At 43.7% G+C, this 16,308-nt stretch overlaps 2 protein-coding genes across 2 annotated transcripts; one reads left to right on the forward strand and one right to left on the reverse strand.

The window, feature by feature from the left end:
- Nucleotides 1-9,354: 9,354 nt before the first annotated feature.
- Nucleotides 9,355-9,858, reverse strand: LOC310873163 (small ribosomal subunit protein uS17-like). The gene has a single exon (XM_083785487.1). It carries the CDS (start codon nt 9,848-9,850, stop codon nt 9,368-9,370), a length of 483 nt encoding a protein of 160 aa, XP_083641613.1. The 5' UTR covers nt 9,851-9,858; the 3' UTR covers nt 9,355-9,367.
- A 394-nt stretch (nt 9,859-10,252) lies between these two features.
- Nucleotides 10,253-11,524, forward strand: LOC310872903 (hydroxysteroid dehydrogenase-like protein 2; the record flags this gene model as incomplete). Its single annotated transcript, XM_083785086.1, has 1 exon — nt 10,253-11,524. One exon carries the CDS (start codon nt 10,253-10,255, stop codon nt 11,522-11,524), a length of 1,272 nt encoding a protein of 423 aa, XP_083641212.1.
- Nucleotides 11,525-16,308: the final 4,784 nt, after the last annotated feature.

The following is a 16,308-nucleotide window of genomic DNA, read 5'->3' on the forward strand; positions in this document are numbered from 1 at the left end:
TGGAAAACTCGTATGAATCTGATCTCAGGTCAGAATGGGATATATGCATGCCCTGTCAGGCTACTTTGTGAGCCTATAGCTGCCAGGACCACAAGGCCAGCGGTCCGGGCCAAGCAGTAACTTCTTATCTGATCATGAGTAGAATACACCAATGTAAAATCACAAATGTAATTGAAATCCTATTATATATACTGTAGACCACTACATCTACAACTATTAACCGTAATTGGTCCTGCATTATCCCTCCTTGTGGTCAAAACACAGAAAATGTTAAATCCTCTTCACCCAAAGACACGGGATTGTTTTTTCTTCTTCCTAGAGAAGAGGTGCAGTTAGGAAACAGGTTTGCTACTGTACGCACATTATGTGTGTTAGAAAGATCTACCGGAGACACACTCACCTATCGTATAAAAGACTGGGAACAAGCAATGCGGTGAGTATATACAGGCGTGTTCTGTGCAGTTTCAACTAGAAACCAAACTCTCTTCCTCTTCCAACAGGGAGGCTTAAACTGATTTAGTCGGAGCAGAATGTATGCCACAGAACTGAGAAAAAAGGATCTGATGAAATTCCGTTGTCATGGGTGGGGAAAGAGGATTATTTATGGTGTTGTTTATGCGTATATATTTCCGTAATTAAAACATATTGGCTTCCAAATGCAATATAAGAGACAAATTGCTTTGGCATGGCCGTGGCAGTTGGGGGACAGACTCTGCATACTGGCAGATCAAATGAAAAGGGATTGTGGAGACTTTGAAAGTACATTTGAGACTTCAGACTATGGTAATGAGGCCTAACATGGTGATATCGCCATGCCCAAATATTTGGTTTGTCATTCTGTGGTGACAGGATTCTCTGCGTACCATGTGTCGTGGTAGTGGTGGTGTGTGTCTGTACTGTACTGTACTGTACTGTACTGTACTGTACTGTACTGTACTGTACTGTACTGTACTGTACTGTACTGTACTGTACTGTACTGTACTGTACTGTACTGTACTGTACTGTACTGTACTGTACTGTACTGTACTGTACTGTACTGTACATGTGTGTGTGTGTGTGTGTGTGTGTGTGTGGAAGGGAGGGTATTGGAAATGGTGTGTGTTTTTGCATGTGTGTACAGTACATGTGCATGTGTGTAGGGGATGGGGTATTGTGTGTGTGTGTGTGTGTGTGTGTGTGTGTGTGTGTGTGTGTGTGTGTGTGTGTGTGTGTGTGTGTGTGTGTGTGTGTGTGTGTGTGTGTGCACGTGCTCGTGCAAGAGCGTGTACAGTATGTGACGTGTGTGTATTGGGTTCAGGATTCAGGGGTGGGCTTGGGTGGAGGTCACAACTTTCATCATGTAAACACTGTTTCATGACTATATGTCCCAGTGATGTAATCTGATTACTTTCAGATTGTGGGGATTCAGTTCAATGAAATTAGCATGATTTACAGTATATTATCATTATTATGTGCCGATTGGTTACTTACAATTTACAGTTGTAAATTGTAATGTTCAGTGATGGTGCGGTTATACGATCTACATGGAACCCTGCGGGTCAAGAACTGAGTCCCACAAGACAGAGTGGTGTAGACGAGGAGTGGCGTCATTGAGGGGGCAGAAAACAGCACTTGAGCGCTGTTCATGCAGCTCTGGAGAGTGACAAGCTGGAGTTTGAAATACATTGTTTTCAATGAGAGCGGTGCGAATATCAGCAATTTTAGGCATGTGTGCAACATGACAACTGTTTAAAGTATTGTAGTGACAACTATAGTCTATCTCTCCTACATTGTCTCCTTCCAAGCTTTTCTATCGTCTGTCTCTCCTACACTGTGAATGGTACATTTATATAGCGCCTTTATCCAAGGCGCTTCACGTAGATTGTGCATTACATTCACCCATTCACACACACACATACAGTTTAGACACAGATGACAGATGAAACCCACCAACCTGCTCATCGGGATGCTCATTAGGGGTTCAGTGTCTTGCTCAAGGACACTTCAACTTTAACTCTGGGGGAGCCCAGATTCAAACTGGGAACCTTGCGGTTCCCATCCGGCCACTCTACCCCTGAGCCACCGCCGCCGCCCACTGTCTCACTGTCTCCATTTCAGCTTTATATGGTCAGCTTTATGGTCTGCCTCACGGTCTCCGTCTCAGCTTTCCTATACTGTCTGTCTCTGCCCACACACTGCCTCCACACGATATGGCCTCATCGGGTCATATCGTATCAGTGAAATGTCTACCGATATGTGTCATATTATATACCGATGTAACTCAGCCTATTTTCTCTGTGCCAAACGGTGATGCCAATGGTGCTGGTACAGTAGTAGTGTAGTGTGTCTGTGTCACTCCGAGTCCAAACTACTCTTTTTAAAATATATATGTTCTCCCTTTGAGCTTCTTCGGTAGTGGGTACTGTATTTATGAGCGTTGCATCATGTTTGTCCTGTTATTGTCTTGTATTTATTGTTACTGGCAGAGCTGTGTCACTTATTTTGCCTCTTCTCTTGGCCAGTTCACACTTGTAAAAGAGACTTCAGTCTCAATGTGGTTTTCACTGGTTAAATAAAGCTGTCTGTACTACTGTCACTGTACCTTAGTTTACATAATCATAATCGGTAAAATTCTTTGCACAATCCACACAGAAAAAGGCCTGTTTTCATTCCAGCTCAAAAATTCACTATCAGTCTCGGCATACAGTATCGGTTATCAGTGATTGTCCCCTTTCTAAAATTGATTATCGTATCGGTCACAAAAATCCACATCGGTTGGGCCCTAACTGCCTCCCTCTTGGCTTCCATCTTCTCATCTTTTTAAAAGACATTAACATTAGTCCTATACTGCATGTAATCGTCACCACCCTACACTATGTATGTGTGTGTGCGTGCATGTTTACAGTGCGAGTATGTGCACGTGTGAGTCCAGAGCTGGTTTCAATCAGTTGACTTTGACAGTTTGAGCAGAGACCAAGAGACAGCACAGACAACCACTCGTCAAACAACAGCAGGCTGTCCTGACACACTGCTGGGATAATAGGAGCAACTTTCGAAACAACACCCCCCTCCCACACCCACACACACACACACATACGCGAGCGAGCGCGCGCACGCACCCCGCTGCCTGTATTTTGAGAAGAACATATGTTTGCCTGTGTCTACTTCTGTCAACAGCCTTCTCGACAGTGGCACAATCCAGAGGAGAGGAGAGAAGAGAGGAGAGGAGAGGAGAGGAGAGGAGAGGAGAGACACACCAGGCTGATAGGACGACTCATTTCACAGCAATGCACTGGTGTGGTTTCTCCCCCCCAAACAACACAGGGATGAAATTATTTTGTGGTAAAGAGAAATAAAAATAAAAAACATGACAAAAACCCTTGCCACAGAAAAATTGCTTTATGTAAATGTGAAAAAAAAGAAAAAGAAAAAAAGATTCTTCTGGGATACCAGCCCTCATAACCCTTCAACAACCCTGAGTCAATCTCTCTCTCTCTCTCTCTCTCTGTGGAGAATGGACATTCAAACCAGATGTGTTTAAATGATAGCAAATGTCAGAGGCAATAGTTGTACAGAACACCTGGTACAGCACAGATAGTCTGACTGGACGTAACTGTGTTCATTTTGCTTCCTCTTCTGCATTCTCTTTAATGTACAATAACAATGTTTCATTTCCAACCAAACATACCGTATATATCTTGTCAGTACATGATGTGCGGTATAAGATTATCTCGTGGACATGGACAATAATATTGTGGTAACTTGATGCTGCAAACTTACTGGTACATGTACATGGTGCTGTGGTATGTGTGAATGCTTTCTAAAAATGTGTTGCCGTACAACCTCTCCAAGGCCGACACAGCATTCATTTATTTTAGACAGTCTACATTAGACATGCACAACATCCATTCAGACACTACATATTAGACACATGCATTCAGACAGTGGACTCTATGTATGTACATTAAACAGACAGTGTGCATAACTAGCCCTCTCCTGTCTGTTATAGAGTAATGAATCAGGAAGAATCTCTCATCTATCACGTCTTGAAAATATGCTTCCACATCTGCCAAAAAACAAAAAAAACAAATCTACAAATCTATATTTTAAATGAACAAAATGTGCAGGAGGCACAATATCCATTTTCCATGTCCATAATATTAACAGCATCAACCGACCCACGGCGCTAATCTCAGACATTACCTGATCCACGAGGGGTTGTTTTTAGAGCTCACGTCACATGTGTATATTTATCCTGCCATCAGGGTGTGTGGTGGTGTGTTTTCAGGGGGGGCCCGGCAGGGCAGGGTGGCCCTCCTCCTCCGGCTTGGTTCTGGCTGATGATTGATGACTCTTGTTGTGACACTGACAGGGAGGGATCAGCAAAACAACCTACAACTTCTGCATAGCTCCGCTGCAGCCAGACGCCAGCTACGCTATTGTGTCATCGATGCTGGCACGCACTCACACAGCAAGCCACTCGTACACGCATCCACCCACCCACTGACACACAGAATTCACACACACAGAAACACACACACACACACACACACACACACACACACACACACACACACACACACACACACACACACACACACACACACACACACACACACACACACACAGACAGAGGCGGCTGGTGTTGATTTATCATGGCTGAAACATATTTTCTCATGCATTGAAAATGAATGATGGCCGACATGTTTGCATCCCATACATCCCATACACACCCATAAAATTATAATTATCCTCTGTTCTGTGGAGAGATTGTTTTACATCTCTGCCCGTGTTTCCACGCCCTCCATTTTGCTTGTCTTCTTTCCAAAATCAACTCCGGCCACCTGTTCTGATGATGACCACACAACTGAGTCTCAGCCAGTCTTCTATTGCCCGGGGGTCACTCATAAATGAGTACTTCTCATTGCTTTAGTACCACAGCTGCCCAGATATGTAACATTTATGATATTAATGGCCCCCCGGATCTGCATTTTATTGAGTTATCAATTTTCTTTTTAAAAACTCTTCCGAACCCCAGTGACAACTTCCCATACAGACATGTCAATTCAGGGGTGGGCCATTAACAATATATCTGGTTGCAGACAGAACGGAACGTTTTACTGCCGACGGCGTATCAGATAATGCCAACGGCGGGCACTCGGATGTGAATCGGGCACAGCGATACCTCCTCAGCAGCGGCCAGTGGACGCCCTGCATGTTTCCATGTGGCGCCAGCCATACAGACCCAGAATTCTTCACTTCATAAAAAAATATTGTCCGGGCCATATCCGCACTGCCTGGTAATCAATACTGCCGGCACAGCTGTCACACTATAAAACCAGTCTTCAGTCGGTGTCCGACTGCCGACTCATTTGCACAGATTCAGACCACCGAGTGGCCTGTGTACCGCTCCCTTCACCTATAGCAGCAGTACACTGTCAGGGTTATAGGGGATCGATTCCCTGCGTGAGGGCATTTAACTACGCACTGTAACATTGACACCCCTATTTTGGGCATGGCATTATAGGCAAAAACGGTCTAGCTATTAGTATATATTGCCCATCTTTATTTATTTATTTATTTTTAGATATGTTTTGCAGTTTTTTGCCTTTATTGATAGGGTACAGTAATTAGACAGGAGAGGGGGAGAGAGATGGGGAGTGACTGGCGGTGAAGGCCATCGGGCTCGGGAGTCGAAGCCGCGGCACACCGTCCGGACGGTTGAGCTAACCGTCCGGGCCGACCATACATTTTTGAGGGGCACGATCCCCTCCTGTGTCCATCAATAAATCTATTCTACGTCCGAGCATAGACATGGTAACGCCCAGCCTGCCTCTGTTTGGCCTACCGACACTGCCCGTCTTGCCTGTCCTCCGAGATGCAAGGGTACTCCGTGGTGGGAAATAATCATAGACTAAAGGAAATAATACAAGTAGGCCTACAAGAGAATGGCAACATGCGACTGTAACTTAAACTTACATTTTTGTAGAAGAGGCAAATTAATATTGTTTGTGCTGTTTGCTTTGATTGAATAATTGATTGAACACGTACTGTATGTACCATGATTTGATTTGGCTGTGTTTTAAATTACAGTACAATAATGTTTCAAGTTTGCCTCTTGCCTCCGGACGTAGAAAATATATACGCATCAATAAAGGCAAAAAAATCTTTCAAAAAAACTAAAAACACTATGGTAAGACAGAACATGCAAAGTACTAACTCGTGTTAGAAGAAAACCATGTCATATTTTGGATATCCCAAATTCATCGACTTCAATCTTAGTGCATATGAGTTAGGAGTTAGGAGTTTACACGGGCAGATGCAAAGATACAGTCTACCAGTCATTGTCAATGGAAGCCAGCGACATGCAGATGCAAAGATGCATCGGACGTTTGTAGCTGCTGCAAAAGCTACAAAGACGTCCTGGTTCGTGGTTTCAACTTCAGATACAAATACAACGCTACAAATACACGCCGTGTAGCTTCACATCTTTGTATCTTTTGCATCTGCCTGTGTGAACATGCAGGAGTGCATTGTCCATACCTGTACAGTATACACAGTATATGCTGATGACATCAAGGATCTCCATATATGAGCATAAAGGGGACAAAGACAGACAGATACAGAGATCTCATATGAACATAAAAGGGACCAGACAGACATGGGTACAATGGGTAGTCCGACAATGCATACAACGGGTTATGCATATTCATTAACATTTAACATTTTAATGTGGCATTTGCATATTTGAAATGATAGAATAGTCACTCAGTCAGCAAAGCTGCATAAACAATAATAAATCTGAGCAAATACCCTTGGATGGGCAATAAGACAAATGTACCAAACTGCAACATCCCCCAAACTGTTCACTTTATTGGCCTCTGTGTGTGTGTGTGTGTGTGTGTGTGCGTGCGCGTGCATGTTGTCTCCATGGAGAGCTGGGCAGTGAAATGTAGCACAACGCCACATTGCAATCTGATCTGTACTCGACAGGACCTTGAAGCAGGCCAAACCACATCTATCAGGGACTGGCTGTGTCCTTGTGTTTCTCAGGGAGAACTCTCTCAAGGATGAAGCAACTCTTCAAAAGCATCTCCCCTCTTTTGATGTGACTGGTAGGGATCCTTCTCAGCTCCACCGCCATCTTTTAATTGATTATGTGAGGCAGAGGGCAGCTGGATTGTAAATGAGGTGAGAGACAGCGAGACACCACACTCAGCTATTCCTCTTATCTTCCACTACAATGACACTGACAACGGGGCCGGTGTAAAGTAAAAATCTGCATGTTTTCTGCTAATTTATCATGAACAACTCAAAAACTGAACCATTAGCGATTAGGCTGATTTCTGTACATGAAAAATGAATGGGCTTTCTATTGGTAGTACCACAAAATGGCTGCCACTGCTATCTATGCTCTATTGGCTAAGTTTGCGGGAAGGGTGTGTTTTGCACAAAATGCTACAATTCATGAACACAGTGTCTGATTGGCGTGCAACTTTGCATCCGCATTCCCTATAGAGCGTCGCAGTCCCGCCCCCTTTCATGACGACGCCAGGCCCAGGAAATTGTTTCCAATGCATTTTTCCTATAGACATTTCAAAACGTATTTATTTAAAGACCTTATAAGCGTCGTACAAAGCCAACTCTTGTTGTGACAAATCATGACAACAAACACAATATTTTGGACCAAACAAATAATTACAAAGAAGAAGAAAGAAGAAAACAACAAAAAAAGTGTTGTAACCTGCCGTTTTCTTCTTCTTTCTAATTATTTGTTCATGATTTGTCACGACAAGAGTTGGCTTTGTCCGTGGCGTAAACGTCTTTAAATAAATACTTTCTGAAAAGTCTATGAGGAAAGTTAATGGGGATTTCTTTTCCGGGTCTCTCGAGGGGGCGGGACTGCGACGCTCTAAAGGCCAAGAACCCTATTGTGCTGAAAGACTACGTATTTTTCCAATGGAAATATCCTAATAAACGGGGTCGTATTATAATCGGGGACTAGACTATATTGTCTTCAATGTTCTTGTTCCACGAATGAGTCTTGAAAAATGGGGGTCGTCTTATAATCGGCACAATGCGATAATTAAAATATTGTGTATTACCTGGCTAAAACATATCTTTCTTCACTGCTTGAGTGGAAGTGTTTTGTTATATCTAGAAACCAAGCAAATACCTAATGTTGCCATGCTAAAAGAAGCATAAGGTTTCTCCTTCCAGAACTTACCAGAAGTGGAAATAAAATTACTCTCTACTCCAGTGGTGGCTCAGGGCATGGTGACATTTGACAGACTTTTATAGTATAGAAAGAGACATGTTTGGGCGTAGAACAAATTCAATTGCTGCGTATTGATCCCCAGCCACCCGTCATTATTCCCAGGTTGATTGACAGGTAGAAATTGGTTACGTTAAGCATTTCAAATGTTATAGGGGCTGACATTTGCTTGCCTGCTCCCAGTGTCAATATTGTTGGAGGGATCTGTAGCTTTATGAGATAGCATTATACACTGACAGTGGATTTTGTGTGATGTCCCAGTGTTTTTCCTGACATAATTTAAGATATATTAAAAACCGACGGAATCTCAAGGTGTTTAATGCCAATATTATTGTCCTTCTCCAGGGGATCATGTATTCTCATAATCGGTGATGGCTGCACGCACGCAGCTCTTAATGTATTCCCAGCATGCTCTTAGGCATTGAGCATACCAATGACATCCAGATCGAACCATTCTGATGGAATGGTGTCAATGGTGCTTACGGCAAAGCATCATGGCCTCATTGAGCTCCCTCTGACTGTCATCTGCTCCAGACATTAATTCAACAAGATGTCATTGGCCCTCATTTAGCACACCTGAGTCAGAGGAGTGATTGGACATAATTGTTAAGACACTTAGTTGGGGGTTGCTGTTTCGGAAAAATGTATTGTCGAGTGAGGTGTCAAAAAGTCTAAGACTTGATTTTTGTCCTAACATAAACATTAAATGCCATTGGCAATGAATGGAGAATTTACGTCATATGTAGACGAGCAAATCGACGTGTTACATCATGATGATGTACGATGATAAGAGCGCCCCTCACTTCACACGGGTGTGATTTTTTTACAGAACATTTTTATAATTGATGGGCGCTAGCCCTTCCTATACAGGTTTAATGTTTGTTTTTAGTTCAATGTTTGTTTTAAAAATCCCATTAACAATAAAGAGAATTTAATGTTTGTTTTGTCACCGTTTGTTTTACATCATCATTACATCACCTAATCATAGCAACATGAGTTAGATTTATAGTTAGCTATACCGAATTCCCTCCTCGATGTTGTAAAGATGATAAGAGCGCCCCTCACTTCACACGGGTGTGATTTATTTTACAAAAGTCAGCTAAAAGCAACATTTTAGAACTTCTGGAATTGCTTCTTGGCTCCAGCTGCCTTTGTTACTTTCAGCACGTTGAACCGCACCGTCTTGCTGAGAGGGCGACACTCTCCGACGATTACGATGTCTCCGACTGTGACGTCTCTGAAGGCGGGTGACAGGTGGACAGATATATTCCTGTGCCTCTTCTCAAATCTGTTGTATTTGCGAATGTAGTGCAGGTAGTCACGTCGGATAACAACGGTCCTCTGCATCTTCATTTTGGTCACCACACCAGAGAGGATACGCCCACGGATGGAGACATTTCCGGTGAATGGGCATTTCTTGTCAATGTAAGTGCCTTCAATAGCCTCTCTTGGGGTCTTGAAGCCAAGCCCAACGTTTTTATGGTAGCGAGGGAGCTTTTCCTTTGCCTCCTTGCCTTCAGTGGCCAGAACAGGCTTTTTGTTCTGGAAGATTATGGGCTGCTTCTGGTAAGCCCTCTCGGTTTGTGCGTCCGCCATCTTCGCCTGCCGAGGTGTATAAAGAGACGACTTGATTTTCAAATACTCTGTGTCAGTTGCTGTCAAGCTGTTCGATGGTGGTCCAGGTGTATCGGCAAGGACCCGAGGACGTGATGCGCCAAGTGGGGAAGTGAGTTGGATCAGCGGATCTCCCAAAACTATTTATAAATCAGCAAATACCCATATATGGAGTATGTTGCATGATCAATATGACATCATACACTGACTCCATATTTGAGCATGCCTGACACAAAACTCCATTTATCGGAATATTCACATACAGTATGAAAGGAAGCTTGCAGCTTTTTCTTTTTATTGACTCAAATTACTAAATAATAACAATAAAAAAAAAACTGAAGTTTTCGTCTCGTTCCACAAAGGGGAAGGTTGGAAGTTTCGAAAATGTTGCAAAACACTGGTAAACTGTCAGGTGTCACTCTGTTCATTACTGGTGCTAGCAGAGGCATCGGTAAAGCAATCGCTCTGAAGGCAGCGAAGGACGGCGCCAATGTTGTCATCGCCGCCAAGACGGCGGACGCGCATCCAAAGCTTCCTGGAACCATTTATACTGCAGCGCGGGAGATCGAGGCCGCCGGGGGTCGGGCGTTGCCGTGCGTCGTCGACGTGCGCGACGAGGAACAAATCAGTGCCGCTGTCAAACAGGCCGTCCAGAAGTTTGGAGGCATTGACATCCTGGTGAACAACGCCAGTGCAATCCACTTGACTGGAACGATAGAGACTCCGATGAAGAAAGTTGACCTCATGTTGGGAATCAACCTGCGAGGCACCTACTTAACATCCAAGCTCTGCATTCCTCAACTCTTGAAGAGCAGCAGAACACCTCACATCCTGAACCTGTCTCCTCCTCTGAACCTCAACCCCGTCTGGTTTAGGAACCACACAGCGTACACCATGGCCAAATACGGCATGTCCATGTGCGTCCTGGGGATGGCAGAGGAGTTCAGGGGTCAAATTGCCGTCAACGCGCTCTGGCCGAAGACCGCCATCCAGACGGCGGCCATGGACATGCTGGGCGGGTCCGGCATAGGGAAGCAATGTCGCACGGTAGACATCGTGTCCGACGCGGCGTATGCCATCCTGTCGAAGCCCACCTCATATACTGGAAACTTCGTCATCGACGAGACGCTCCTCCGGCAGGAGGGCGTGGTCGACTTCGATCCGTATGCCGTGGAGCCTGGTCAACCGCTGTTGCCGGATTTCTTCCTGGATGAGGAGCCCGAGGGATTGGCCAAACAGATGGAGCAACATGGGGCTACCCCGGCTTTCAAGCCACCCAGTAGTAGTCAAACTGGCAGCAGTGGGAGTTCTACAGGAGGTCCCATAGAAGCCACGTTCAATGTCATCAGAGGAGTCCTTAATGCTGATGTGGTGAAGTCCACTCAGGGAGTGTACAAGTTTGTACTTTCTGGTGAGCATGAGGGCGTCTGGTACATTGACCTGAAGAACGGTTCGGGAGCGGCTGGACAGGGCGAGCCGTCGGTCCAAGAAGACGTCGTCATGACGATGGACTCGTCCGACTTCAGCAAAATGTTTGCCGGGAAACTGAAGCCGATGATGGCGTTCATGTCTGGGAAGCTGAGAATCAAGGGCGACATGACGATGGCCATTAAAATGGAGAAGATGATGTCATTGATGCAGAAATCCAAACTCTAACTCAACCAGACCGCCTTAACAGGACTTGATTATCATACCACCTGACTGAATTATTATTATTATTCTCGGAACGCCTTAACGTTTAGTGAGAGCTTAGCCTGACCCAGCCAGCGTGATTTCTGGTATAGAGGGGCGGGTGGATCCTATTAGTTCCCCTCCCCTCCCCCGGTATAGAAAACAGCGGAGAACACTGACGTCACCAAATTTGGAGGGACGCCCCTCCTCACTGTTATTCACTCCCACTCACTCCTACCAGGAAATGTGGCTCGTTTGCCCTGCAGGCTTCTCCTTTTCTTGTGAAAACGAAACGCCTGTGGTCTCCGAGGCTAGTGAGAGAGCTTAACAGAACTGTAAGAAAACATTGCGGAAATCACACCATTATGGCCTTAAACCTTTCTTGGTCCATCTTAACAGGTCACCATGGTAACTCAGAATCATTCCACATCTTTGTTGTAGCCAACGCACGGCTAGGGCTAGTGCCCCGTTTTTCTGTACATTGTTTGAATCATGTTGGAGTGCTGGCTCAAAACTACAAGCAAATGATTACCAAGTGGGGACAACCACTGTCCTCCTTTCCTATTGGTTGCCCGGTCAAAGTTCACGAATGTTGAACTCTCAAGTTCAACATGCCACAACAAGAAGCTCCACCTCTTTGTTCCCATAGAATGGAAGTGAGCGGGATGCTGGCCTAACACATGCTGTGTGGCCTTGCCCTATAACACTATACAGACCTTGACTCAGACCACATTAAAGCCAACATACTACCCGTTAAAAGGTTTAACTTTCTACCTTACGTATGTGATGTCACCGGTGGTGGATTAATTTTATAAACTGTAATCATAAACGCTGATGTTCATATTAAAATGTTTAAGTTTTGAAAAAAAGGGACAGACAAGACAGGTACTCTGACAACTGCCATTGTATAACACAACAGGGTGTGGTCGCTGCCTTTCCAACTTTCTTCGTTTCCGACTTGCATCGCTGCAGAGTTGGGCACCGATCTAGTGATACTAATTAAGGTTTCATTACATTCAGGTCAAACACAGTCAGGCCGGGTGCTGCTATTGTGCTCGTTGGCTCACTGGAAAACTGCTGCCACACTAAACGGAACAGAACCGTAATTAACTTCATCAATTACACTTGCTTGTTTCCCTGCTAATTCATGTCAATATACGATAGCTATGCTATTCACTATGCTCTATTGATGGCCTGCATCAGCCACTAAACCTTGTGGGAATATAGCATTGTCCTGATGATGCTGAACATCAATTAGGGTTAAGGTTTCGGTTCCGTCTTCCTTTGTTATTCTATACCACTGTAGCTATGCATTGGTTTTGGGGGAGGCCTTTGCATGTGAAAACACTGACAGATACACCTTAGACAAGTGAACAGGGTATACTCTGCCTGTCCTCTTTCATTGACTTATCCTTTGTTGGTCAAACCCAAAAGCAAATGTTTAGGTCTAGCTGCCCATCCCTCTTATGCTGTATACCTTAACAGGAGACACTGTCCATATAGACCAGCACTCCTAGATCAACATTGGGCTGACTGGACAGTGGAGAGGTCAATACATAATCAATGTGATGACCAACTTGTTTCCATCTCCACTCACCATGTACAAAATAACTCAGCAAAATGTATATATTTCTCTGAGACTGCATGTGACATTGTCATTTAAAAAAAATCACACTCGTGTGAAGTGAGGGGCGCTCTTATCATCATACATCATCATACGTCACATTCCGTGCTCAGCCAATCAAATCATCACAAATGTCATTCCGGGCCAATCACTTTTCTGCCCTCATTTTTATCCTCAATATGTACTTTGCTCAGCCAATCAAATCATCGCTATGGGGTGATCAGCCAATCATCAGCCAATCAAATCATCACATTCCGTGCTACAAACACACAAAGCCGTGCATAGGAGGCCCTCAAAAATATCAAATTCAAGGGGACTATGGGTCATTGAAGGCAATGTTTGACAAAATAACACCTTTATATAAATCAGTATTTATTTTGAACTTGAAATTACATTGTTGCTGTTAACTATGAAGGGCATAATCAATAACAACAGCAAAAAAACATAATTTTGCGTTATTTATTTTTCATATGGCTTGGGAAGATTACCCGCTTACATCCAGGGTATACTCCCTGGCCACATGCCAACGATTAAAATTTAAAAAGTAGTGTTTATTTTGGATAAAAATCTTGGCAGTACTGTGTCTTATTTAATAAACATTGGAATAACTATTAACTTTCTACTGAGAATCCATAGAAAGTTGGAATACGTTTGACTACATACTGTATATTTATGTAATATTGCTTCTCCTTCCTCCTACACTGCAGCAGCGTGTTCACCGACTAAGTTCACCTTTGTGCCTACAACCTTACAATAGTGGCATCTAATGGAAACCACAGTTGACGACTGTGTCCACTATGAGAGATGACAGATTGAGGTGATTCCATCACTATATTCATTGCAGAATTAATAAAACAAAATTCCACCAAACGCAAGCATGAAAATATTCAAATTCTATTCACAATTTGTTGGCTTCCCATCCGCGAACACAGCCACTGCAGCCATTTTGACAAGTAGGCTACAGTAGCTGAATGTATAGTCAATTGTGGATGTTTCCATTTGCCAGCTTTACATACCAGTTGCTCTAAATTCACATTAAGAGCATATCTTCGGTCATAATTGGAGATATAGAATTTATATAGAACAGAAACTATATAGCAGATTGGCCAGGTACCAACTTGCAAAACGCAAAGGATTAAATTAGCAAAAATGTAATTAAATTACAGCCACCATTACGCAGAATACTACAACATATGTAGCGGTCACATATGTTACACAGGGTTGTCTCACTCTGAATGGTATTAAAGATTAATGCATGCCTTATGGGATCTGGAACGTCTGGGATTCGGATTGTTGTTACTTTTCATCGAATTCTGGGAAACGTTAAGTGGGGTAAATGTATCTGGTGTAATCCCTGGATTAGCATAGCAACCAGCTAATGGCCAGGGAGTGGACATGTGTCTGTGTTTCTGGTTCCATTTAACCTGACACTCTTACTGGCTCGATGGGCTCAATGCAAAGTGAGAAACACAAAAAGTAGTAAAAACAAAACAGAGATAAGCTGTTCATAGACGTATACAAGGATTGACATGCAGACACGGACAGGAGCAAAAACATAGTCTCCGCAGCTGTCCGGCCTGGCAGAGACGACAAATTATGCTTAATTACTAATTTAGCTTTGGCATTATCACCTATGCAAGCCACCAGTAGTACAATGTACAGATACACGCACCTCAAAGTAAAGTAACAGCCATGCAATTTCAACCTGAGGAAACGATTTACAGTGCACACTGCACATGTAGTCTTTTGTGCACAGCGTGGTTAGGTAAACGTTTTCAGTTCGTTTTGAGAGTAGAGAGAGTAGCAGAGTTTTTGCTGTAGGCTACAATTAAAAGATTTAAAAACATCCCCATGAAATTTCCTGGGTCAACAGTTTACAACCCATGAAGATTGGGATTCCCAAGCCTGCAGAAAAGTTAATGATTAAAAAGTATTGTAATTTATCATGGCGTCTTAGGGCTAGACTAAATGACGGCCTTTAATTCACATTCATTTTGGTTTGCAATCAGTCCCACTGCCCCCCTCTGCAATTTACAGCACAATTCACCCAGAGGTTTTTGCATTTTACTGTGTCATTTCTTGAGCAAACTCTGGATTTATAAGAAACACATGACATTAATGGAAACTGCTATTAAAAGTCTCTCACACACACACACACACACACACACACACACACACACGCACGCACGCACACACACACACACACACACACACACACAGAGTGACAGTACACAACGCAATGCGTGTGCAGTGCACCCATTTGGCAACAATACACTATACCACCACAAAGATATAAACACATTCACACATTATAGTTGGCACAAATGTACAGAAATATGTGCTCCATCCCACCCTGTCTTACTTCGACTCGTGTCTGTCTGTCTGTCTGTCTCTTTTAACTCAAATCTACGTAGATAGTTAGGGTCTTGGTCAGGGACATTTCGACACATAGCACATATCAGTCCTTCTGATACTTTCAACCATACGGTATGGCTTCCCATATATATGTATATATGTGTGGGCGGATACATGTCACCAGGTGTCTTTTAATACAATGAAAGTGCCCCATAATTAACTTCATGACAAGTGTTGGAGGTGTAAAGCTGTGAAAACAATGGAAACAATGTTTACAATATATGCTTGTTAGACTGTCGATCATCATACATTGATAGATACCACACTTGCGTGCATATATTTTGGATGTGCAGAAAAGTTTAGGGGGGCAGCAACGCAAGTGTATTTATGTGGGCACGTTCGTTTCGTGCAGACGCCCGCGACTGACTAAACCTGCATGGATTAGGTTGAACTTAGTTTTTTTACGTAGCGCAAGTCGCGCCCCTCATGAGCAGCCCTGGACCAGACCCGTCTGCCACACGTTCCCCATCTGAAAAGACCTTAATGCTGTAATATTGTCCAAACACCACAGCCCCCACTTTGAAAACCACTGGTCTAGGTGGTGTCTGTGAGCTGGGGCGACAGGGTGCTGTCATCTCGCACTTGCAGCTGATCAGGTATACTTTTATAGGTCACACAGTCAGGTTATACTGTATAATTAAACTGTGTGATCTAACTTTGTCTTTTGAAGGGAGGCTGGCTCCTGAGAGCGATCCACATGCTCTGAGAGAGCAAACTCACTTTATATTAT

Source organism: Protomyctophum parallelum (genome assembly GCF_964188405.1).
Source record: "Protomyctophum parallelum genome assembly, chromosome: 16".
Classification (NCBI taxonomy): Eukaryota; Metazoa; Chordata; class Actinopteri; order Myctophiformes; family Myctophidae; genus Protomyctophum; species Protomyctophum parallelum.